We start from the raw sequence: 25,891 nt of genomic DNA on the forward strand, positions 1-25,891 counted from the left end.
AAGATGCTTTTGAATGCTGAATCAGCTTTCTTGTCCACTCCACACTTCGGTTTGTTCGACAGTCAAAAACCGATTTGTATATAGCACTCAGACCGCACAAAGTTTACACAAGGAATTAGCAGGGACTGGTATGGTTGAGATGCTGTGTGCAATATCAATTTACGGACTGCCATAGGAAAATAACAAAGGCTTGTTGATGCAAACGTTCGTTGGCTGACTTACTGATGATATGCCCCCAACATGGGAATTCGACAGAACTGAGAACTCTTTGTACAAAGAACTTCAGTCATAAGCATGTCTTAACCGCAATACGCTCGAGGAGTTATATCTGCAAATATCTGCAGATTGCTTTTAGATGTAAAGCTCAACGAACTATAATTATTTAAATACTAACCTTCCTTTTCCTTTTTACAAAATCCAGTTTGTTTCTTCTTTTTTTAGATATGTCGAAAGAAGACATAAATATACATACATATACATAGGTACATTGAATTCAGAAATGAAGCTTGTGATAGAATCAGATAATGGAATAAAATCTCTAATGGCAGAAGATATAATAAACTAATAAATTAGTGGTACGTAGAGTTACGGAGACAGTGCTACTTGGTGCTGGAGGACTCCTGCTCTGGCTCTGGCTCTGCCTCTGGCTCCTTTTTCTTATCTAATTTTTCCTGATGATTAGCATCGTGATTGTGCTGCTGGTTCTTGATGACCAATTCGCCAGTCGTCGAGCAGGTGATGATGCGAGCAGCGCAGCGCAGATAACGGTTTCGGGCACAGAGCCAATATGTTTTGGATCCACGTGAGTTGTTCCGGTAGTACTCGTATCCGCCCATCAGCAGTTTGGGCTTGCCTTTGGTGCCCTTAACAATCATGATTCCACGCTTACGTATAATCTCTGCAAAAGGAAACAGTACAAAAAATTAACGACTTATCAGTGACGATTTTAACAAGAGAGAGCTACTAGACTATGGTAATACATTTATTACCTGTTTATAATCACAAACTTCTCATACATATGTTTGTGAACATTTATCATCTAGTTATTACATTTTATTTTTAAGATTTATAATGCCGTTTTTTCGTTAACATATGTCAATAATTTTAAAACTCTAGCTAAAACAAATAATAAAAAGTTTATCTGGCAAAGTTTCTCGAACAAAACTATTCGTCGTTCGTAGACCAAATGTAAACCAGACGAAATTCCAAATGTTCCATTTTATTTCATATTTATCGAAAGTGGAAAGAAACTGTTATGGTTCGTGTGTCACAGATGCGAATGCTTCGCATATTTGACACGGTACACCTCCTGGCCGTTCTTTAGAATGTGTGTTGTGGCCCGCACCTTGCATTTGGCACTCCGATAGCGGGCACAGCGCCAGTTGACGCTGTTCTTCAACTTGCGATCCATTACGAACTCGTGATTCTCGATTAGCAATTTCAGCTTCTTTTTACGTGTTCTGGCAAAGGTAGCCACTTGTGAAATGTCTGTAAGAAAGAATTCATTTGATTAGTGGGAGTGTCTGGAGTCGGTGGACAGTGTTTTGGTTTGTGTTCAAATGAGGACCTACATTAAGGGGAACATTAGTGTTTACATTTGGGGTTTATTAAGTATGAAATCAAACTGAGATCAAAGAATACAGAACAAGTTTAAGTGTACAAAGTAAATCTACTTCAGCCGACAGGCAAGAGCTTGACCGGTTGCCTGCGGCCGTTGACAGTGGGCGCGTGGTTGTGCTTGCTCGCATGGATAATTTGCTCCTGGAGCGTGTGTACTCGACCATGGCACTTGATATGGGTGGTGTACTGGGTGCATCGCCAGTAGATCTTGTCATTGACGGTCTTCTCTCGGACGTACGAGTAGTCTTCATGCTGCAACAGTATTCGTCCCTTCTGGCTCACGCTGTAGCTAAACTCTGAAATGAATAAAAGACAAACGGAATCGTAAGTATAAAATGGTTAATACATGAAATGGGTATGGTGGGGTGGAAAAAATAGATTTTAGATGAGTTTTTCTTTTTAGTTTGGCCTTAACACAGAATTTAGTTTCGATTTATTCTTAATAATTGATGGCTTTTCCGCTTTTCTCAAATTTACACATAATTCTACGTTCTCTCTCTATCCCTCTCGCCGTCTCTAGATGGAGTCATGGGTTAGTTCGTGGAGCTGCTGAACCTCCTCCTCGTGAAGATCGAAGTCCACGGCATTCTCAATGTCACAATCGATCTTGGCCATCATCTGGCGTGGCTCCCGCAGCGTGTGCACCTTGCTGGAGCTGTACTTGTTGCGCTTGAGCTCGGCGTGCATGTGCTCCGCCTTGGCGATGATGAACTTTGGCGGCGACTCCTTCAGCATTGTGATGCGCGCGGGACACTTGAGCTTCTTCGTGGCCATCGAGCTGCAGCGCCACAAAATCTTCTTTTTGTTCTCGCTCATAATCAGGAAGCGTATGCCGTTGGCCATGATGGCGGGTCGCCCGCGCAGTGATTTTGTGAAGAAGACAAGAACATCCTCCGGATTGGGCACCTCATCGTTGGCCAGAACAACTGAAAAAAGTGAAATGGGAATGCAAAAGCTGTGATTAGTGTCGGTGGAATGTGCCAGTTGGTAGCAAAAAACACAAAAAGTAATTGGACAAGTCGGACGCTCCTCGTTTGCACACGGTTAAAGTTTCTCAAGTTTTTATTTACAGCTCAAAGAAGGCCATTCGGATAAGACTGATAGCACTTAAATTACATAGTGAACATATCCGCCATGCTCTCGGGCAGACTCCTCACACTGGCCACCACGGGCGTCGTCGTATCCTGCTTCGACTTGCGCTTCGGCCTGATGTGGCGGTGCTCGTGTATCTGTCGAAAGTCCCTGGTGTTGGTCTTGCTCATGCAAATGAGCACGGGACAGCGTGTGGGTCGGTAATACCAGTGGCAGCGCCAGTACAGATTGGTCCGATTCGTGTTGTTGCGGAAGAACTTCATCCCATCCAGCCAGAGCAGCTGTCCGCCGCGCTTCGACACTGTGAACTGTATGTTGGGTTGGCTGCCCCTGTATTCACCTCGGCCATGGATCCAAACTGGAAGCAAACGAAAGAGCAGTTTTACATGTTAGTACGGAATCTGTGAGGGTTTCAGCGGCATCTTCTGTGGGAGACAAGAGATTAAGTTGACATTTCTCTATACAATTATTAAAAGACGACTTGACATTGGTTTCCTTTAATACACAGATTTGCACACGCTTATCAACTAAGGAGTTAAGTTTCTACGTCCGATTTAGAAGTCAAAACAGGGCTTTGATTTTAAACTGCGAAGCGGCGGCGTTGGCCGAGCAGCTGTCGCCTGTGGCGGGGACAAATCGGTTTCGGTTTCGGACACCGATTCGGGCTTTTCATTGGGCTCTGAATCAGGCTGCCGAACGGGCTCTGGAACGGGCTGCCTATCGGTGGTCTCCGCATCCAGTTCCCTGTCGGTCTCCGGATCAAGCTCCGGCTCGGGCCTGCCATCAAGGTCCTGCCCATCCGGCTCTCGGCCAGCCACTGCACCGGGCAGCGGCTTAATCTCAATATCGTTGCTCTCCATGTGCTGATGCTGGTGACACAAACGCAGTATCAGCGTGGACTCATCGTGTATGGCTATGGCGGGGCAGCGTTCTTTATAGTAGTTGCGGCACTTCCAATACTGCAAATTGCCGCGCTTCTTGTTGCGGAAGAAGCGAAAGCCATTGATGACCAGCAGCTTGCCGCCGTTCTTCTTCGAGTCCGCAAAATCAATGTGAAAAGCTGTGGAAGAGAGACAAAAGCGCAAGTTAGTAGAAGATCAAGTTTAAGCACAGCAACATCAAGACTTAGCCTAAGCTTAGACTAATTCTACATCGAGTTTGGATTCAACGCAAATTGATTTATTTAATAATAATATATCTAGTCCATCCGCCAGACAACATTTGTGCTAGGGACAATCAATGACTTAAAGCTAGAGTTGGTTTAGTATGGTCGCTTTTCCCTCTTGATCAGCTTGGGCGAAACTCTCGAGCACTCCTCCAGCAGCGTCAGCTGCTCCGTGAGGCTCTTTTGTGGAAATTTGCGACTGTGATCGTGTTCGAAGCTGCACTTGATGACGCGCGATTGGCCATCCTTGTCCAGTTCGGTCACAACTCTAGCGCGACACACAGTCACATCCTGTGGGTTAGACAGGCAATTATATTATCATGTACACCGTATCACTTAGCACTGTCGCTAGTTTGTGTGTGGCATTACGCACCTTTTTCGAGCATATCCAGTAGGTGCGCGTGGTGGAGCTGCGGTTTTTAACAAACTTCTCATCGTGATGCAGCAGCACAGTCCTGCCTCGTTGTCCTTTGCCAAACACAGCTAGCTCTGCAATAAGTTCAAAAACTAAATTAGTAAACGATAAGGAATGGTTTCACAATTCAGCGAGTGATTTCTATCTATTCAAATATGAGAAGGGGGACTAGCAATCGAATCGTGGGGCGAGCGTTCAATAAGTTTATTTGTTCATTTTATTAAGTTGTGAGCTCTACAGATGATTATGTACGCCCGAAATGCCCACATAGGTGGCTTTCTTCTTGCTTGTTATAATGTGGGCGCGACACTGCTTCTTGGAACAGGCCCAGTAAATATTTTCCGCATAGATGGCCCGACTAGTGTAACGCTGTCCGTCATAGATGAGAGTCACACCGCCCTTGGTGCGCTCGTAACGCACACGATCCCAGTCGTCCAGCGTGCGTACACATTTCTGCTCGGGGGCCAGGCCACAGCGCATACCCTGCGGGCCCGAGCCCGAACTTTTGGGCAAGAAACTCTCATTGCCATAGCTGCCCAGCACATTCGGATCGAGTTCGGCCAATGCTGCAAGACAGAATAAAAACCAAACATAAATAAATAAAAGGAAAGAAATCGTACAATTAACATTAAAATATAAATTAGTGTTTTTTATAAATAAAACAACAATGGATACAAAAAAAAAGCAGCATTAATTTATTTATACTTGAAACAGCAACCACAAAAGCCTTCCACCAGAAATAATAAAATTCAGCTGAATATAAATAAAAATAGATAAATGAAAATGTAATTATTATGCGATTGCACTCACCTGTCTGCCAATGTACAACTCCAGTCTACAGCATCGTTTCAACTAGAACCACATTTAAATATTTATTGGAAATGAAGCTAACTTTAGTCTAGTTTTTAGGCTTATGCTGTGCTTAAGTTAAACAGTCACACAGCTGCCGCAGCTGTCTAAAAACTACGAGAGTATCTCCATTACTGGTGATTGTGCACGCCACTGATGTCGTAGCGCGACTGTCCGCTGGGCAGCACATGCGTTATGATACGTGAGCGGCATTGCTTGCGCCACTTGCTGCACTTCCAGTAGACTTTGTCCTTGTAGGAGGCATTGCGCAGATAGCGATGATCGCCGCAATGTAGAACACAGTTGCCGCTGGCTGTCCTGATGTACTGCACATCGCTCTTCGCGAGTCGCACGCGCTTCACAAGATGTGGCATGACGGATCGCCTCGACACATTAATCACCCCAAAGGGCACTGAAAAGGCAAAGCAAAAGGGCACAGATTAGTGTTAAATTGTTGGTTAATGGCTGCTTAAACTTCTGTACATCCGCTTCTGCATTGATTGAACAGCTTAACTAGACGAGCATTAATTTTATTTTAAACATTATAAATTAATCCCTAATGTAAGGTTATGGCTAAATGCTGAGCTTCGTTTTGATTCGATTCATTGCAGCTCTTGCAAATCCTCGATGCTGAGATTGAGCGAACGCAGCTCTAGCGTGAGATCCTCGTTGTGATTTTCCGTTTTGATGAAACTGGGCAGCGGTTTGCTCGGCCCGCAGCGCACCTTGGCCAGCGGACTGATCAGGGACAAACGCTTCTTGCGCTCCATATTCTGGCAGGTGTGATGGCACGACTCCAGCACGATCTTGTGCACGCCATCGACCACGTTGGTCACGACGCGTGCATTGCACTTTGTGCTGCCCTGCAATGAAAACAGAGAGGGAGAAACATTGATACCTGTTTTAGTAAGGGTTCATAATGCATTATGTAAATGCAATAATTATTTCTAGAGGTTGACTCACCTTCTTGGAGCAGATCCAGTAAGTTTTCAGATTGCTGCGACGATTGCGCACATAATTGTGACCGTTGAATGCCAGCAACTTGCAGCCGCGCTGTCCGCGAATAAATGTGAGCAGACTGTGCTTGATGATGCCCTTCATGTCGTCCAGATCGGATAAGTCTGTAAGTAGCAATTAGATGAGCGTTTAGCTGGGAGGGTTAGCAGAGAGACGAGGCAGTTATACACGCGTAAGCATAAAATACAATTTGGTTTTCTTGGGGCAACTCTTTGTATTATCTCTTTGAAATATATATATTTATTTTCTCTATACATTTGCGGGATTGTTTCCCGCGTTTGGGGAAGGGGAGAGGCTGAATGCTGAACTAGAGCTAGGGGGTACGACTAGTAGGGCGGATGGTTGTGCTCATCGCACTTGATGGTCACATCGTGATCCTGCACGGTCACCACGCGCGCCTTGCACTTGTGTGCGCCGGCCCGGGCACACGACCAATAAGTCTTCGAGCCGGTCGACTTGTTCCTCGTGAAGGTGAAATCGCCAATCTTCAGCTTTCGGCTGCCGCGAAAACCCGTGATGTACGAATAGTAGGAGACGGCATCTGCGAATGGTAAGGAAATAAAAAATGGTTAGAAACAATGAACCTTGGGGATAGCAAAGATCTTATGCCTAGTGTGCGACTGAAACTATTGAAAAATTGGCTAACTTGAGTTTTATTAAGGCTGAAGTTTACATTAGGCTTAAGACTAGTCGGCCGTCGGTGTGGCAAGCGGATCTGTCTTCGGATCCGAATGATCCTTGCTCCGATCTGCCCGGGCAGCCGCCTCGGCCCGCTGTCGCTTCAGAGAGCCATATTTGCGTGCCTTGGAGATGACCTCGTGGTTGTGTTCGCTGTTCAGGATCGTAAGAGTGTCCGATTTGGTTTTGAGCCTCGCCCGACATCTCAGCACGGCAAACTGAAAGTGCAAAGAAATGAAAACCTTCAAAAATAGTTCTAGCTTGAAGGATGGCGGGTGGCGAAAACACTCACCTGGGAGCAGCGCCAATAGGTGACATCGTCGCGGCAAATGTGACGATTGAAGGTGTGCTGCTTGAGCATTATCTGCCTGGTGCCGTACTTGCTGACAATGAAGAAGGGCGTATTGGGGCTGACACCAGCATTGGCCTCTGCCGTGCCATTGCCCAGCTCCATGGTCGTCTCGCCGACATCCACGCTGATGTGATAGTCGAACTTAGCTGGAATGGTAAGACGGTGGGAGGTGCGAGAGTTAGTTGTCTGGCTGCTGGCTTTTGTGGGGTCGGTGTCGGATCACAGTCGACGGCCCTCTCCGCTCCACTCCAATGGGAAATAAAACACTCGTGGGCTTGATTTGTCAATTGTTTGGTTTACATTTAGGCAATAAAATTACTCTCTAACATTGGGTTGTTTCAGTTAAGTCTAGGGCTAGGGCTAGGGCTAGGGCTATGGTTTATGGTGGAACTTGGTCTAGGGCTTTACTATACATACAGATCCTTCCAGCACTAGACAAAACAGTGTGTAGCGTGTCCGTTGTGCTTGGTGAGGCGCGGCTTGCGGCTGAGCTCCACCAGAATATAGTGAGCCTTGCAGTTGGGCGTCAGGCAATGGTAATAGCTTCGGTACTGCGTGGCGCGAGTTTTCTTGTACGATCGTCCGTTTATTGTCAGAAACTCGCCCGAGGTCGTTCGCTTGAACTTGACCTCGTTCTGGGTGGGCAATGCAGGTACCGCTCCAGCTGCTGTTGGATATTGGGATATTTAAAGTGCAGAGGGTGAAGGATGAGTTGGGATAATGAGATGGGAGCTTAGGCTAGGACAACTACAACACAGCTAAAAATCTACAAGAATTTGTTGTTGTTTTTTTGTGGAATCTCTTTAATATTACGGTGCAAGGTTGCCCTGAAAAATAAGCTTGGCGGGCACATTGTTGCCCGTGAAGCTGGGCGGATGGTTATGATCATTCCTGCCCAGCTTGATGCCACCATCCGTCTTGGTTATGGCCCTGGCCGCGCACTTATTCTCGTTCAGCCGCTTGCCATTGCCATCGGAGCATATCCAATTGACGCTGTACTTGAAGCTAGCCTCCTTCTTGTACATGTACCCGTTGAACACGAGATTGTAGCCCTGCTTCTGGTTGCGCATGAAGAAGTATGGGATCTTCTCAATCCAGGTGCCCTTCTGCAGCTCCCCCACATACTGGCCCAGCGTGGCTGCAATGGAAATAAGCGAACGATGGACAACATACATAGAGTGGGTGTACAGAGAGTATTGCTGCAGATAGTCAATCACCGGATTATAATCTTAACCAAGAGAAAAACACGCACGCACAGATTGGGGGGATCAAATGGTTTATTGTGGATAAAACTACTAACATTGCTTATTATAAATAAAACACTAAATACACATACATACACATGTATGTATGCATGTATGTATCGCGCGAATGGCAAAAAGGAGACTCACCTGAACATCTGGTGTCCCGCCATATTTTAGGCATCGCCCAAGTATGCGGTCCACGCGGTAGCACTTGTGATTCAGGACATTACGTCTTTAACTTTCATTTTCAGCTCATATTTGTTGTAACTTGCTGCCACAAAAAGCAACAACAACTAAGAATCTGACACTTCGTGCTTGTTGGTGCACGCACTCGCTCGCACATATACACACGCCAGCACCCAACAAGGCACATACACACGCTATCGTTTCCACAGGACACTTTAGCACATATTTTCCACTCTCTATGCCTCCGTTGCACTGACAAACATTTACGAATACACTGTTACACATTTTGGAGGTAATTGGCAAGGGATTAACTAACTGCTTTTCAGCACAAACAAGACCCAAACACAAGCGAAAAACCACGGCGAAAAAATTTTAAAAACAACTACAAAAAGATGGCGTCAGTGTGACCGCGGATTTATCGACAAAACATACCATCTGGTTACGGAAATATATGCTCGCAACAGAGCACTTTTCATAACATGTAATATCGATATTATCAATAGTTTTGTGGTCTTGATTTCATTGGTGTTTGTTAAAATATTGTGATTGAAAATAGACAAAACCATTGTGACCATTTTATAAGTGAATTTTAGATAATTGCTGCTAGTGTATACAATTTAAACTTATTTTCTTGGAGCGTGTATCGATGATTTTGCAACTCTGTTTGTGTTGGTTAAACATCGTTCTGTTTTCGACCGTATCCAACACTAAAACTACTTCCAACTTTCAAGAGGCAGAAATTTTATATTAATTTTAATTTATTTTTATTTTCCAATTGAATAAATAAACCGGGCGCAGCAGAAACTTGATCATATTTGTTTTATTTTGTTTTTCGATAAGTCGACACCGGCGTGAGCAGCTTTTCTAACCTGTTGCTTCTTAATTTTCTTTCCACAGAAGCAGCCACATCAACATCCACATCCGCATCCATTTTGGCTGTAATTCCTCCACGCAAACGCGGACGACCAAAGACGAAAGTCGCCGAAGATGCAACGCCCAAGTTGAAGCTGCTCGACAAGCTAAAAGCTGCAACATTAAACGAGGCCGCCAGTGAGCAAGCCGTATACGCATCCACCACCAAGGGTAAGTGGCAAGGAGCGCTCAACGCAAGCCTTAGCCTCAGCTGAATTGCACCTGTTGCGTTACTAATGGCCCAATCAACTTTCCGAACAGGTGGCGTGAAACTTATTTTTGATGGACACCTTTTCAAGTTCTCCTTCCGCAAGGCGGACTATTCGGTTTTCCAATGCGTGTACCGGGAGCATGGCGAGCAGTGCAAAGTGCGTGTTGTGTGCGACCAGAAGCGCGTCTATCCGTACGATGGCGAGCACGCCCACTTCATGCAGGCCAGCGACAAAAGCTGTCTGCCCTCGCAGTTCATGCCGGGCGAAGGCGGTGCCATTGCATCATCGAACAAGGACAAGGGAGACAAGGTGGAGCTCCTGATGAAGAAAAACAAGCTGAAGGAGGAAGAGGACGAGCAGGAAGAGTTTGAGATCCATGAAATTGATGACATTGAAATTGATGAAACGCCACTGGTGGAAAAATCGTCCGCCAATGAAGCAAGCGAACAGGAAACGGACAACGCTGCTGCTACGGACACTGCAGACGACACAAAATCCAGCCTGATCGTGACCCTGGTGCCGCCCGCTGAGGACGTTTCTCCCAATGACTTTCGCGAGAAGATCAAGCGCCGACTGCAACGTGCTCTGCAGAACAAGAAGAAGTAACTGGAAGAAGGATGATGCCGCAGTGCCTCCGATCTGACCAATTTTTAACTACATTTCTTAACTATTCACTTTGCTACAATTACTAGGTTTTGCACCCATAAACAAATATATAATGCAACTTACTCTAATTTAGATTTTGCGTAATAAATATTTGATGTCAATAGACTCGCCTCGCGTGCCCATCCAAGCAAATTACTTAGTACGTAAGCCTGTCAACGATTCTCTGTAACTACCACTCATCTTTCTATTCCATTCCACATTGATTAATGCAAGCAACACTCTAATTATGATTCTCTATTTTTCAGTTACCCAACATGTCCGGAACTGCGGGCCGCAGATGTTTCTGATTAGTCGCAAGGGCGGCACTCTGCTGGCCATTAACAACTTCCTCTATCGCTCCAATCTCAAGTTCTTTGGCAAGAGCAATAATATTCTGTACTGGGAGTGCGTACAAAATCGTTCAGTGAAATGTCGCAGCCGCTTGAAGACCGTCGGCGATGATCTCTATGTAACAAATGGTTTGTAGTTCCAACTTACAGACAGTTTCTCGATGCTCACTGCTCTCTCTGCTTTCACAGATGTGCACAATCACATGGGAGACAATGTGCGCATCGAGGCGGCCAAGGTGTCTGGCATGCTGATACACAGAAAACTGAGTTCACTCACATCTGCTGACCGCATACAGGGCTCGTGGAAGCTTGAAGACGAAGCCACCGCCACACCCGATCAGTAACCATGTCCATGTCCGTTTTTAGACACATTCCCTGATTGTCCAACTAGAATTTAAGTTAATGTTTCCGAAAAAGCCGAGCCTATTTAGGATGATTAAGTAAGTACCTTTTTGTGTCTGATCTGGGATTTACAGTCCCTACCCTACCCACATAGTCACGGGCGATGTGTGCATATTAATTCCAGTCTAAAATATGATCTCTGGAAAATAAAGATTGGGGGTTTCTAACGAGAGTGGGGCTAGCAATATGAAAGCCATTTGTAGCTAACAAATTGCCAAACTGTGTGCAAACAGAACAGGATTTGAGTTTACTTTTTGTAACCAAAGTAAATCCTTTAAAATACATTTTAATTAATCATTAACTTTGGCCATCACTCGCGTGAGATTTCAATTGCTAAACTTATTTAAATAACTTTTGGGCTCTTGATTTTCACATTCTTGTGGTTGTGTGAGGAGCAGCAGCTGCGATATTTGATGTCGCTACCCACCAAAAGGTGGAGGCGCGAGCCCGGCAGCCCTTGTGGTGGAAGCGGCAGCGCCACGATCCCATCATATTGTTTCCATCGCGTATGCGGTGTATAATGTACCTTTCGTTGGCAATAATCAACTTTGGGCGCTTGCCGGCTGATAACTTGAACTCAGCAGAGCCATCAAAGTCCTTTGGCTTTTTGAACTGGCGACGTGGTGCCGTAACTGCAAGAAACAGAAAAGAGTTTTGAAGGTGAGCGAGGAACTGGATATAGTTTTGATGGATCAGGTTTGGTTAGTGTTTAGTTAACAGACAAAAAAGATCGTTCTATGCATGTTTATTTTGTATATTAAAAGTTCTTAGAGCTATCATGACTTATAGAAAATTGGTTGCACTTATCGTAAGGTACTCTTCAACGACATCTCAGTTCGGTAACAACAGGCAGAGGTGCCCCACTGGGGGCTAGTACTCCTTGTTGATATAGACTTGGTTTTGGTGGTGCTGCTGCTGCATCAGTGCCATCATTTGCGACGGCTGCACATTTGTCATGGCTAGCGACATGGGCATGGGCAGCGTTGGTATAGGCAGAGACATGCCCAGATGTGCTGCTGCGGTGGAGAAATTTGTGGGCATCTGTGGCAAAGGCGGCTGCTGCTGCTGCGACTGCTGCTGCTCCAGCTCCAGCGGTGGTGTGGCTAAGTTCAATTGCGTACATTTGCTGCCACAAACTACATTATTGACTTTGGCCTGGCAATATTGCTGACAGAGTGACAGGAGATCCTTGTGCCGCCGCTTGATGTGGCTGAGGAAGTTGCCCGTGGACTTGGTGGTGCCCGAGATGAGGCCGCAGCAGGCGGTGCAGGTGGCCTGTATGGCGCCAGCCGTTTTCTGGCTCGGCTGTATGTTCCTATAGAACTTACCGTCCAGAATTTTGGGTAACGTGAATGGCTTGCGGAAGGACTCGTCGTCGCCCAGACAGGTGACGGCCAAGGAGGCAGCAGAAGCCACAGCAGGCAGCGTTGTGGGTGTGGGAGTTGTTCTCGTTGGCGACTCCAGCTTAATCTCAACATCTGAAAGCAGAACCACAAGAAGATAAAGTCAGTAAAGAGACAGAGAGACACGCGGCAGGCACTAATCTACGTACAAAACGAACACGCACGCAATGGGGATACACATTTAAGTAGGTTTTAATTTATTTAAGTAGAGCTAGGGCGTAAAATAGAACTACGACTGAGGAGGATAGATGGGTTGGGATGGCACTGGACAGGAACAACTACTGCAATTCGGGGAAATCATCCAGCAAGTCGGCCGAAAGGTCCATCGAATTCACTTCCGGGCCATGGGTGTGCGGCGATCCAGCAATGCGGAGCGTAACATCCTGCACCTTGGACGTGACAGCTGTGGCGCGACAGCTGTGCTTCACATACCGCGAGCAGCGCCAGAAGACATTCTTCAAGCTCTGGCGATTCACGACATATCTGTAGCCCTCGTACACCAGCATGACGCGGCCGCGCTGCGTGGTCGTGTATTGGATGCTTGTGCCGGAGCTCTTGTCCTCGAACAGAGCCTTCAGGGACTGCAGCACACCTGCAAGAAGCAACAGAGTTTGGATTTTGTTAGTTTTGGATTGCCTGCCAGTGGGAGCAACACAACCTGAGGGAGGAGAAGTTATGGGCTACGTGACAAGAGGGATCGAGCAATTCGGTTACTGATATTTATTGGTCAGTTTACAAACGCAACAAAACAATTTGGCAAATGTGTGCTCTCTATACTAATTCTTGGCACTGCCTGCGAGCGCTTTTAGGGCTGCCATCTTGTGGTCCATGAAATCCAGGATGTCGGATGGCGTCAGCTTGTCGCCGCGTATGGCAAACACCTGCCGCACATGGGCTGCAACAAGAGAAGAGGGGAAAAGTGATTTTATTCTGCAGAATTTGTTTAATGCAACGGCTGCTATGTACTTATGATGCCATGCAGCATGTCCCGATCTGACAACTCCTTGCCCTGCGCAATCCTCATCAAAGTCTCTTTACCAAACACCAAGTCCGCGACACGTGATGTATAAATCGCTGGCATGGGTATGTACGCCTTGGCCAGAGCCGATTTCGACACGAAGACAGGACTGCCATTGAAGAGGGGAATTAAGTCGTCACTGGTCACTGGTTTCTCGACCAAGTTTGGTTTCACGGCTTGCGGCAGCGGCTGCTGTGCATCCTTTGTCACCTTTTCGGGAACAGTTTTTTGCACCGACACCGCATCGCCTGCAAGTGCCAATAAAAATAAAAGCATTATTTCAGCACAGCACTGTGTTTTGTATGTACTGTATGTTTGTATCAACAATAAACGTAAACAAAATAAAACACATTTCAAGGGGTTGTAGGCTTTATTGGGTCAAATATTCGTATGTGGAAGCGTACATGTGCAGCGTATATGTTTCTGGTCTTTACCAGGATACGTATTATCTATTATTTATTAAATTAGGCACTGAATTTATGCTAAGACTCCATAAAAAATATATATAAACACACGCACGAGACACAAAAATGAAATGGACTCCTGCAGGGCTGCATCGACGAAATGAATGCAATCGACCGTATCGATACTATCGGATAACTGTAAAAAGCAAAGAAAAAATAATTTCGCAAATAAAAAACAAATTTTTCATTCATATAATGTTTTTACAGGAAAATAAAAACAAAATAACCTATTTTTAATAGATTTAGACTATAAATCCAATAGTTTTTAGTGCGCGATGTTTGCAAAATTTCCAACCATCGATAATATTATTAGCGCCATCGAAATGTTTCCCAGCCCTAGTCGCCATGAAAAAAAACTGCAACAATACGATGCAAATTGTTATTAATTTTTAATGCAAGTGAATGTAATTATAGTGGAAGTAGGAAGGCGAAAAGTGAATGACCTCGTTGTACTGCCCCATTGTGTGATAGGACCTGACCCAGCCTGGAACTGCATCTTGGCTAAAAAGGCGGGTGTCCAAAGTGATTTGTGGCTTTGAAATTTGCAAAACGAAACGACGCGACGCTTTCGCAATTGCAACAAATGTGCACATAAATAAATGAAATGATCACATCAGAAGCCATGTAACACTCTGTCAATAAAGTGTTAATGCAACAAATTAAAACTAAATCGAACTAGAATATTATTTGGCGGATCTGCATTGGGCTCGACTCTCTGCGGACAATGTCTAATCAATATCCCTCTACCACATCATTTTATCTTGCAGGGATTGGAGATGACTACAAAGTGCAGTTGCTGCATCCCCAGCTGCACCTGCTCAAGCGAAAGTCAGTGTCTGGCTCCGTGCGGAAGCAAAACTTCGACCACCTGGACGTGTGCTTCACGCGCAGTAATCGTGGCAACAACCTGCTCACCATAGACGGGAAACCCTTTACGCTCAATCGTCGCATCAAGGATGCCTGCTACTGGGAGTGCGTCAAGTTGCGCTGCAAATACATCAAGTGTACAGCGCGTGTGGTAACCAAATCAAATCAGATCTCGGCACTGCGCGGCCATCACAATCATCAATAAGTGTCACGAGTCCCCCCTGTGCCATCCCTCATTTTAGTCAAATAAAACGTTTTTCTGTTGAACCAAAATCCGTCATTGTAGCTTCTGTAGAGTCTCGAGCAGCGTATAGTCTGTTTAGTCTCGTAATAATGCCTCAAACTCCTTGCAGATGGCGTCTACCAGCTGGTGGCCAATCGGCGCGGTGGCCAGAATCTGATCTACAAGGGTCACATGTACTCGGTGGAGCGCAAGTACCATGCCAGCATCAATTGGGTGTGTACCAAGAACAGCAATCTCATGATCCGTTGCCCCGCGCGCTGTGTGACCAACACGAATGACAGTAGCATCAGGCTCAGTCACAGATCCCACAACCATGCCGCCAATCTGTTCAAGGTGCACAAGCCCAGGCAGTTTACACGCGAGCGCCGCCGGCATCGCCAGAGTGTTCCCTAGTCTTAATTCCTAAACTAAGTCTTAGATTTTTAAGCCTGCAATCTACGCATAACCGAAACCATGTTCTGCACTCATCTCACTAACCACAGCCCCCCGTCTCTTAACTCTACTTGCATGCAGCCGCTCCGCGCCGTCGCCTGCCGCAGTACTGCAATCGCTGGGCTGATGGTGGCTACACGCTCATCGACGGGTACCGCTTTGTGATTGGCTCCCAGGCCCAGCAACGTTGCTATCTCAAGTGCTCAAGCTTTCGCAGCAAGTGTCGCGCCCGTGCCATACTGAACAAGGCGAATGGGAAGGTACAGCTACGCCACTGGGCACACAATCACACACGGGGCCAGCAGCAGCGGGCCATGGCGCGGCGTAACTCAAAGGATTGAGCAAGTACCCAAAAAAAACTCACTCTTATCGAATAAACAAGGCAAATGTCCCAGTACAAAATACTTTACCGCTTTTCACTCATATCAAACCCGAAGATCATCACACAAAACACTTAATTTAATTTTGTAAAAGGATTTGTACTAACTCAAGGATTTTCTTGTTTTGCAGCAGAACAGGCACAGGAGTTCGTTGAGTATGTGCGTTCGAAGCGCGGCACTGGCCTGGTCTACTATGAGGGCAACACCTACACGCCCAACGAGAAGCTGCGCGAGGGCCAGCTGAGCCGCGATTGGAAGTGCTCAATGTACCACAAGGCCAAGTGTAGGGCACGTCTCGTCACGCGTAACACTCGCAGTGGCGAAGTCATACACGTGACCAGCAGATTTCATACACATCCCTCGATGTACGATCAACAGCAGAAGTCAGAAGCCAGAGACAGGGAAGCCCGCAAGCTCAAGAAGTAGCCACCTAAATGTCTCGTTCTAGTGTAGATGGAGCAACAAGAGACGCAAAATAAATCCCTATAATTGTATGCACAGTCTTGGCCTTTTATTTTGCATGCAAAGCCATGGATTATTTATTTAGAAATTATATTAATATTTTGTTTGACTCTTTGCAGACTTTATGGCAGATTGGAAAACATTTGCCAGTGCGCTGTATTTTAGACGACAATGGCAGGACAATGAAAAGGAGTCCAGTGTCCATTAGATTCATCGAGGGACAACGCAAGTCGGTGCAGCTGGTGTGTGGCAGCTATGCCTATGCCAAGAACAACAAGCATGGCGCCACCATCTACTGGAACTGTCGCATACGACGCCACGGGCAGGAGCCGTGCAAGGCTCGCCTCTCCACCACGCAGCACCCCAATGGCCAGTACACAGTGCATCTGACTCGACCCAAACACAATCATCCGCCCAGCAAGCGCATCAAGCGTTTACTCAACCAGAAAGAATCTCAATCGCAGACACTAAGCCTAGATAATAAGCAGAAAATATAAACGGCAAACAGCATTCAATCGTCTCTTGTATCTGTGCATAATTGTAGATTAATTGTAGTCTTTAAATGAAATGAAAACTAACTAAATGCATTATTCTTCTCCACAGAAAACAGCATCGCCATCTACTCGGCCACATCGCGAGGACGCATGCAGCTCATTTATGGCGGGCAGCCGTTCATCTTTGAGAAAACGCTGAAGTTGTCGTCGGGCGAGGAGAAGCGTTTCTGGCGCTGCAATCAGTGGTGGAATCAGAAGTGCCGCTCACGTGTGTTCACAGTCAATGATATTGTCTTTCCGCTGAATCGTTTCCACACGCACGAGGAGATTGTGCGACGCAAGAAAAGAGTTCGTCGCGTGCCGCTCGAGTCCGAGGGAGTTGCCTCCAAGGTTGTGTCTAGCATCAGTCGGCAGCAACAGCAGGCGACACAACAGCAACAGCAGCAGCAGCAGCAACACCAAGAGATGCAAGAGCAGCTGGCGAGCGATGCAATGCTGACAACCACATTGGAGGATGAATCGCCGGCCACGATTGATGTGAACGAGCTGGGCATGCACCTGAAGTACGAGGAAATAGTGGCCGATGTTACACGCATTGAGGGCTCCAATCGCGTGGCCACGCGCCGGAAGTGAGATGCAATTTCGCACCAACTCGTACTCGTAGATTTAATTTGATTTTAGGGAACACACGCTAGGACCTAGAACCTACACTACATTCAATATATGGCAAACATTTCAGCTTCTAGCATACACACAGTACATATACTTATGATTAAACTCTCTTCTAATAAACATTTAAAAGCCTTTGACAGTAAAGAGTGGATACCAATCCCATCCCCCGCAGCTAAGAATATTCCCATACCAAACTAAACTTTACTAACCCATCGCCACACATGTTCTTCTCTCTTTTTTGCAGAAGACGCAGCAGCCACGCACAAGTTCTACTTCACCAAGGGACAGCGGGAGTCCGTCAAGCTGAACTTCGCCGGCCATAGCTATGTGAAGTTCATGCAAAACAGTCGCGGCACCAAGTGGATATGCGCCACACGCTCCACGACCAAGTGTCGCGCACGGGTTCGCACCAATGTAAATAATTCCCTGGAGATTCTCCATGCGCCACACAATCACGAAATGACGCCACAAATGGAGAAAAGGCGCCACCGTCAGAAGATCATAGCAAAGTTGAATAGAAATCAGCCCGAAAGACTCTAATTTAAGTGCAAAAGTAATAATGGTTATCGTCATTTTAAGCAAGTGTAAAAGTTGTATCGCTTTATTGCCATATTTAAAATAATTGAAAATGCCACAAATCCTCAGCGAATGGTTTAATATTGAAGCGTTCTTTTACTTGTCAAGGGTTAAAATTGAAGCTACCATTTATGGCATTTCTGCATGTAACTCTTCAAAGCATTTGTCACACATCCAATTGGTTCCCGGGCAAGTGTCGCACCAGGTGTTTATCCTGACGAGACCCTCTTTACCCTTCTTCAGGCAATTGACGCACTTGCCCTTCATTCGTGGCACTTGCACCAGCACAAAGTTATGATTGTTCGCCGATGTGCTCAAGATATTGGCCTTGTTCCGCAGATCAATCATCTTTAGCTGTGGCTGCGGCTCGGGGTTCTCGTTTGGTGTCCATCTACGTACCACAGCTTTGCGTTTAATGGCTGCTGCAGGCATGGGGCGTGGCGTCTTCTTAATTGCTGCAATGGGAAAGATGTGAGTTAACAACATTTTGCATAAAATATAAACACATTTAGGTACAGGAAGATAATAAAGGCCTCAACGCAGCTTGTTTTTCATTTAAATGTTTATTTAATTCAATTATTCTAAGGCCTCTAGAGATCTTTGTTCTTCACGGAACCAGACTAGAATCGAATACCCTAGGCACGAATGCCTTAACATCGCTGGGCGGCTCATGATTATGTGCACCATGCTGGGCCACTATAGCCTTTTGCTTGGTGGTCAATCGCGAGGGGCACTGCAGCTTCCTATACATGGCACAACGCCAAAAGGCCAGACACTTGACCGAATTCTTGGAGTGGCAGCTGTAGGTGTACCCCTCGTGGACCAGCTGCCCGCGATAGGTGTAGGTGAGCACTGCGAAAACAGAGAGGAGAAACAATTGCCATTAGTGAGTTATAGAACGGATCACACTTACATACGTCTTGGACAAAATATTGTTGGTGGTCGGGCATCGGATTCACTTTGTATTTGTATCTTTATTCGACTTAATTACTTAGTAACTATATTGCACTGCTGAGACCAGGTGGACTGACTGCTAGACTGCCCGAGTTAATCGTGAATGAGCATTAGGGGGGCGTGCATCAGGTCCTGATCCATCAGCTCCAATGTACCCGCATCGTTGACCATAAGCGTCTGTTGCTGCTGCTGCTGGTGTAGCGGCAGCTGCGTAATGCTCTGCACGCGTGCTAGCTTCCGTTCGGAGCTGGCTATCGCCAGACGATTCCGTTGCACAATCTTGTCAATCTTCTCCGTGTGCGGCACGTGGTTGTGCGGTCCGCCGGTAATGCACTTCAGCTTGCCATTTTCCAGGACACAGCGCGAGCGGCAGCGCTGTTCATGTTTCTTCTTTGAGTAGTTGTGACAGCGCCAGTACTCCTTGTTGCTCTTGCGGCTGTGGCAGTTGTACATGAAGCCGTTCAGCACCAGGCAGGGCGTCGACCAGGGGCTCTCGATGAAGACCAGCTCTGCGGATAAAGAAGGGAAGGGGATTGCAGTTAGTGTCGGAGGATGGCAATGGGCGATAAGGATTAACTAGTAAAGTTCGTAGCTTAAGTGACTGAACTGGAGCCCATTATTGTGGATTTAATTTATTAAATGGTTAGATACGAACACGAATAAAATGAATCTTAAGTGAGGCTTAAGCTATGTCGAGAATACGATGAGCTAAGGTGCGAGACGTTGGCTTCTAGGGCGCCTCAGCCTTGAGCAGATGCCGATGATGCAGTGGCTTGATGAACTCCACTAATTCGTCGGAAGTGTTTTGCGGCTCATGCTCCTCCCCTTCCTCTTCCTCCTCCTGCTCCTCCTCTTCATCATCTACCACAACATCGACATCAGTCATTGCCTGCAGCTCGATTTGCGTTGCCTCGGAGGCAGGCAGATACAGCTTGCACTCCTTGCCATCTTTGGCTGTCATGATGCTGATGTTGCTGCTGTTCAGGTATTGTGATATCTTTGGGTTCGATGTACATATCTCAATGTACTCCTCCAGCTCCTCCTCCACCTTGTACAGCTGCCGATGCCCAATGCGTACCGCATGCGATTCGTGGTTGTGCTGGCGTCGTGCATCCACAAAGTGGCCATTCTTCGTGATGACCACCGCCTTGCAGCGGAGCTTGAGTACGTCTGCACAGCGCCAGGTGGTCTGTCCATTGGCCTGGGTTAGTTTCTTGTTATAGATGTAATTACTGTACACCAGCTGGGCGTTCTTCTTTTGGCTGCGTATAAACTTGATTATTCCGTCTGCGATTTGTGTGTATGTGTGACAAGAAGATAACAAAAAGTTAGAGAAAAAGAGTAAGTAGACGCACACAGAGAGCAGAGTAAGCTAAACATAACTAGGATTAAGAATAAAGAGACGCGGCTTAGGCGCTACGTTAGGCACGGCGAAATAAAACAACTATTGTTTACAATTTGGCTGAAAGCATTTTATTTGCAGTTATTGAACACATTATTACCCACGAAGAACCTCAAGAACTTACGGACGATGGCACTCCCAGCCGCATTTGTTCACCTTTAAGTATAATCACAATTAAATTTACACCGGAACACACAACACAAGTTCACCAAGGAGAAATATCCGAAATGTTGCATTTTCTTGCGTTCACGGAGCTACTCCAGGTGAAAAGCAACGAGAGTCGATAGAACATAGTTACGCGTGCCGCCATTGTAATGGGTATCACTTTTTAATTATATTTAGCACCGTTTTATAATATTTTCAGCGTCTTTATTTTGGTCTTCCATTTTTTTTACATTGACCTATCGATAACAAATACCCAAATTTAAATATACCGAAGACACTATATTATATATCGATATACCGTAAATTATGGAGTGTTTTATTTCTCCTTGTAGACCACTTTTACTTCCATAAAATGCTTACAGCATCTTTTGTGGAACAAAACTAGAATTGTAGTGGTACAGTATCTACCATCTGGTCGACAATGGGTTAATGGAAACGAGTAGTTTCGATCACTTCCATGAACCCACCACTAAAAACAGGAAAATCCAACACCAATATACATGAGAATTTGTATCGAAGGAAATATGATGTATCAGTGACGGCCATGATTTTGAGGACTTCTCTGATATGGCAGCATACTGAAACTGCAGTATGGTAGCGCTACTACTAAATAATGTGGCAGCCCTGGTCAGCTCAAATACACAGACCTACACCAACAAAACTTAGGTGGAGCGCCCATGGCTGGAGCGTATTGTCTACAAGAAGCATCCCCATTTCAGTGGGTTGTCGTATTCAATGCCCCCGCCGAGCCAAAGACAAGTACTCGAAACACACTGAATGCGGTTCAGTTCGACACCTCCGACTGCAAGTCCAGCGCACACATCATGATTGACAAGATTATGGCGCATCCTGACTACAAAAACAACTTTGGATACAGTCTGGCAACTCTGTCCAACCCATGTCGCAATCCAGGGAACAAGTCAATGTTGGATTAGTTACGGGTATACACAGCCGACGTACCGATTCGCAACTTTGTGTGCTTGGAGAGGAAGACATTCCCGAGCATCAGAGATGCGGTTATATTAGAAAACTGAGCTGCAGCCCCAGACATCTTTGATAGGAGTTCGTGTGGCCAATGGTGTGCCGACTAATTTACTACCAGATTCCATCCGTTCTACTCAGATTTTTTGCTCCATACATGGGAGAAGAACAACTCCCTAAATGCCTGATATCCCACCCCTTTCCAATAACCCAACACAACCCAATAACTCTCTGAAATTTTTAAATGAATTATACGATATTCAATAATAGTTATATTACCATCAGACTGCAGAACCATCTCCTCCAGAGGCACAATCCAGTGTCCAGCATTCCAGGGGGTTGATCATCTTGAAGACGCATTCAAATTCAACACTCTACTTACCCATTCACTAATTGTTTTTAACGATTCGCGAGATCTGGCGTATTTGCGACTGCCGATCGGCCCATGTTCTTTTGCGGAGTTTAATAGAACACAGGCTTTTGTATGCTTAAATACTAGTTTGCTAAGCAACGCTTAAATAGGAATCTGTCCCAGATTTAAGCGTGCCTATCAAACCTCAAGAAGACATGTCCCGCTTGCGAGCTGCCAACCAAGTTTGTCTTGGAACAATAGAACAGCTCATTGGCTTATTGAAGTTGAAGTCTGATCAGATAAGTCTTGGTTGCAATTCGCAGGCAGGTGTCACATCCACATACTAACATTACTTAGAGCTAGGTGGCACTGGGCCTGTCACAGTAAAAATTCAACCAACCTTGAGCCTCAGTGTTGCCTTGATCCGCGCTGGTGTCGACAAACGACGAGTCGCTGTATGTCTGCGTCTTGATCACGGCCTTTGATGTGGTCGCTGTAGCACTGTTGCCGCTGGTATTGGCTGGTGCTTGGGGGCCGGCATCTTCATTTTCAGTGAAATAGCTGTCATCGTAGCGCATGTCACCGTATGTGTCGTCCTCGACATAAGTGGTATCGCCATCACCTGCAGCATCGACATGGTCCTCAGAGTATTCAGGTTCTGCCTTTGTGGGCAACTCCATGGGGAGATCAATGTATTCGGCTTCTTCTTGCTGTTGTTGCTGGCGGAGCTGCTGCGGCTGGTGGTGGAGTTTGCTATCGGTCCCGGACACCGTCTGCACGGTGATTTGCTGGGGCACCAGCTGCGTTGTCGACGTGGTGGCAGTCTCAGTTGCAGAGTCCAGGGCATCAATGACGTTGGCAGAGGCGGAGGTGGCTGTCGTCTTGGAGCGCTTTACGCCCCCAGTCAGACTACTGCGCTGGGCAGTACGCTTGTTTGTCGACACCAGAGTCGCGGTCGTTGTCGTTCCTGTCTGCATCTGCTGCGTCTGAATATGCTGCTGCTGTGGCTGCTGTTGTACAATAGTTTGTGGTGCGGATGTTTGGATAACAATTTGGGTGGTGCCCTTGTTGTCATCGCCCATGCTGTCGTCGACGGTCTCGATCTTGTAGCGGGCAGAGGTACGCGGCTGTTGGCGCTGAACGCGCTGGGCCGGTACGGGTTGTGGTGGTTGTTGTTGTTGTACAATAGGTGCTGCTGGTGGGGGGGTTGGCTCCTGCGGTGGTGGTGGAGCGGGATCATTCTGTAATTTTATGGTTTTGTATTATTAGTTTGCAAATATTTGTTATGCTTCTGCGCTGCATCTTTCGAATCGCGGCCAAACAAAAACAACAACAACCACCTAGCGTTGAACGCTTGGCTGTTGCCAGGCACGCCAGAGCGAGACAACAGCAACGCACACAAGCGGCATACAGCTGCCATCCCTCTCGCACGCGCACGCCTGGCTGCATTCTGTTCTGCGGCGTTCGAGATATTTCTCGGTACAGTCAACTCTTATACAGGCGTCGGCCGTGTGTATGTATTGCGCGCGAACGGTGCTGCTGCTGCGCTTGGTAGTTGTTGTATTTTGGTACATGTACACAATTTCGTATACTTACATCGGTCAGCCCCTTGATTTGCAGCGACTCTGCAGTGCTGATGAACGCTGGCAGGGCATCCTGCTTCACATTCACCTCGCCACAGTACATGAACTGGATAAGGTCCTTCAAAGCCATATGGCTCACGTTGTTCAGATACACTGAAAATGCATTATAATTATTCATTTGCCTCATTCAAACTTATGCGTGTGTTTGGTACTCACCGAAGGCATTGGTGTTGAGCGGCATGTTGGTGAACATCTTGCGGAACAGGGGCGAGCATACCGACAAGACCAGGCGGTGGGCCTTAACAATTTGCCCCTCGGCCACCAATGAGACATCCACCAGGTCGCCCCGACACAGCGACTCGTGGAACCCGGCCGACAGATTCGTGTTGAAGTTGTTCCAACACAAACTGAATTGCTCGTCGTCCGCCATCTTGGACGTTGGAAAAATCAATAATTTTCTGTATATGCGTCGGCTGCAATGGAGAACAAAAATGCATTTAATGTTTTTTCCACCTTTTCTGTTGATTGTTTTGTGTTTAATTTCAGTTAATATTTTTGTTTACAACCGCCAACGAATGCCAAAAACGAAGAGAAGCGAAAAAATGCCTCATTCAGGGAAATTTTCAAGCGTGCCTCTGTGTGTGTGCGCCAGAAAATATTTCATCGCTTCTGGCATTTTATGGTTTTCATGCAGTACACAATAAATTTTAACAATTACTAGTCGCCAACTAGTCCACTTACCTCTTGAGTCAATATTTTTTCAAACAAAATACTTAAATACGGCTAGTCAGTTAAAATTAACAAATTTTTCTTGCGCTTGCAAGAGAACGCGTCTGAATTTTTTTTGCGGGAACGTGTGTGTGAGATTCGGAACTCGTGTGTGTGCGAGCTGCAGTGTGACCAGGAAAATATCGATAAAATATACCGACAAACCCTCGGAAATATACCAAAATATACCATCTCATTAAACAAATATACCGTAATATTCCGAAGTCTTAAATCAAATTACTCAATGTTGATGTTCTATTTGATATTACTAGCTTTCAAAGACTTTGATCAGTTGAACAATAATTTAATCCGATTGAAGAATCAGTTTTGCTTATTCTAGACACCCCTTTTAATTGGATTGTATACCTTACGACCTTATATTTTACAAATTTGTATTTGAATTTTTCACCGATATGCCGATTAACGTACATATACCGTCGACTCAATTTCGACGTTAAAATATACCGAAAAGTTAAAAATATACCGTAAGCGGTCACCCTGGTGAGTTGCAGTGGGACCGCGGGATTATTGCTTAAATATACCGTCGGACCCTCAAAAATATACCAGAATATTGCATCTCGTTTAAAAAATATACCGTAATATACCGCAGTGTTAAATCACATTCCTCGATTTTGATGTTCTACTTGATAGTACTAGTTAGTTAAATTTCTCAGTGCCAAAACTATAATTTTATCCGATTGAAGAATCAATTTGGCTTATTATAGACACCCCTTTTTATTGGAGTGTAAACCTTATGGCCTTATATTTTACAAAGTTGTATTTGAATTTTTCATATGATCGTCAGGGAAATCCTCTCCTGCGTCTAACTGGTCAGGGAAATTCTCTCGTGCACCTTAACGGTCAGGGAAATGAACTCATTTTCCTAGATTTTAATCTTCTGTTTAATATAACCAGTTGCTTAGGACTTTCAGCTGTAAAACTGTAATTTTATCCAATTTATTAATCAATTTTCCTTAATATTCGCTGTCTTTCAGGAATTTCTTTTATTGGATTGTTCGCAAAATAAGCTTCAAACTCAAAAATAAAAATTAAAAAGATAAAAATATAAAATATACTTATACGAATGTAAGATTGTTTTTCAGCTCTGGCTCAGTAGATAAAGCCATATTTTATTTTTTAATGTAAATCTTGCAATAAATGCTTGATGGTTGACTTTATCGTACGTTTCAATCATTTACAACTTTAGTCCTAATCCGTTTCTTGCTCTTTGAATTAAAACCCAATGATGTGTGAACCCACATACTTGAAATGAATATCATGCCAAACACACTTATACAATCATAAATACGTTTTGATCTTCAGATCTGTATTGTTTGCTTAGTACACTCATAAAATCAAGTGTGCGAAAATCTGCACTTGAGCCCCACTTGACGTTTTCAACCAGCTGCGACACGCAGTTTATACAAACATACAACACGTACGCTGGGGGACTATAAAACTTAAGGACTTTACAATAATAAATACGGATACTTAAGCTCAAGTAGCGAAACAGAATCTGCATAAAGTGGCTGCGA

At 45.5% G+C, this 25,891-nt stretch overlaps 6 protein-coding genes across 34 annotated transcripts; 5 read left to right on the forward strand and 1 right to left on the reverse strand.

Moving 5' to 3' along the window:
* Positions 1-584: 584 nt before the first annotated feature.
* On the reverse strand, positions 585-24,472 carry LOC117897070 (modifier of mdg4-like). 25 transcript variants are annotated; one of them, XM_034805700.1, is made up of 6 exons: positions 24,330-24,472; positions 23,805-24,061; positions 23,602-23,741; positions 22,406-23,246; positions 1,346-1,488; positions 749-898 (listed from the first exon to the last, which is right to left on the reverse strand). In XM_034805700.1, the coding sequence occupies exons 2-6, from the start codon at positions 24,016-24,018 to the stop codon at positions 872-874; spliced, it is 1,365 nt and encodes a 454-aa protein (XP_034661591.1). In that variant the 5' UTR covers positions 24,019-24,061; positions 24,330-24,472; the 3' UTR covers positions 749-871. The 25 variants fall into 25 exon arrangements, with proteins under 25 accessions (XP_034661584.1, XP_034661591.1, XP_034661589.1 ...); XM_034805684.1 differs by lacking the exons at positions 749-898; positions 1,346-1,488 and adding exons at positions 2,426-2,546; positions 2,737-3,070; XM_034805692.1 differs by lacking the exons at positions 749-898; positions 1,346-1,488 and adding exons at positions 3,870-4,168; positions 4,251-4,366.
* LOC117897073 lies at positions 10,344-15,164 on the forward strand. 4 transcript variants are annotated; one of them, XM_034805709.1, is made up of 4 exons: positions 10,344-10,547; positions 10,654-10,866; positions 10,927-11,177; positions 14,792-15,164. In XM_034805709.1, exons 2-3 carry the CDS (start codon positions 10,686-10,688, stop codon positions 11,079-11,081), a joined length of 336 nt encoding a protein of 111 aa, XP_034661600.1. In that variant the 5' UTR covers positions 10,344-10,547; positions 10,654-10,685; the 3' UTR covers positions 11,082-11,177; positions 14,792-15,164. The 4 variants fall into 4 exon arrangements, with proteins under 4 accessions (XP_034661600.1, XP_034661597.1, XP_034661599.1 ...); XM_034805706.1 differs by lacking the exon at positions 10,344-10,547 and having other exon boundaries at positions 10,612-10,866; XM_034805708.1 differs by lacking the exons at positions 10,344-10,547; positions 14,792-15,164 and adding an exon at positions 11,234-11,437 and having other exon boundaries at positions 10,612-10,866.
* LOC117897072 lies at positions 15,208-16,441 on the forward strand. 2 transcript variants are annotated; one of them, XM_034805704.1, is made up of 2 exons: positions 15,208-15,348; positions 16,078-16,441. In XM_034805704.1, the coding sequence occupies exons 1-2, from the start codon at positions 15,225-15,227 to the stop codon at positions 16,371-16,373; spliced, it is 420 nt and encodes a 139-aa protein (XP_034661595.1). In that variant the 5' UTR covers positions 15,208-15,224; the 3' UTR covers positions 16,374-16,441. The 2 variants fall into 2 exon arrangements, with proteins under 2 accessions (XP_034661595.1, XP_034661596.1); XM_034805705.1 differs by lacking the exon at positions 16,078-16,441 and adding an exon at positions 15,649-15,971.
* Positions 15,259-15,653, forward strand: LOC117897076. The gene has a single exon (XM_034805711.1). The coding sequence runs from the start codon at positions 15,307-15,309 to the stop codon at positions 15,526-15,528; it is 222 nt and encodes a 73-aa protein (XP_034661602.1). The 5' UTR covers positions 15,259-15,306; the 3' UTR covers positions 15,529-15,653.
* LOC117897074 lies at positions 16,299-16,929 on the forward strand. Its single transcript, XM_034805710.1, has 2 exons — positions 16,299-16,438; positions 16,529-16,929. The coding sequence occupies exon 2, from the start codon at positions 16,592-16,594 to the stop codon at positions 16,904-16,906; it is 315 nt and encodes a 104-aa protein (XP_034661601.1). The 5' UTR covers positions 16,299-16,438; positions 16,529-16,591; the 3' UTR covers positions 16,907-16,929.
* On the forward strand, positions 16,991-17,719 carry LOC117898531 (the record flags this gene model as incomplete). The annotated part of the gene is made up of 1 exon (XM_034808000.1): positions 16,991-17,719. A coding segment is annotated over one exon (546 nt), but the record flags the coding sequence as incomplete, so codon positions are not given.
* Positions 24,473-25,891: the final 1,419 nt, after the last annotated feature.

The sequence above is a fragment of the Drosophila subobscura genome, chromosome O (assembly GCF_008121235.1).
Source record: "Drosophila subobscura isolate 14011-0131.10 chromosome O, UCBerk_Dsub_1.0, whole genome shotgun sequence".
Classification (NCBI taxonomy): Eukaryota; Metazoa; Arthropoda; class Insecta; order Diptera; family Drosophilidae; genus Drosophila; species Drosophila subobscura.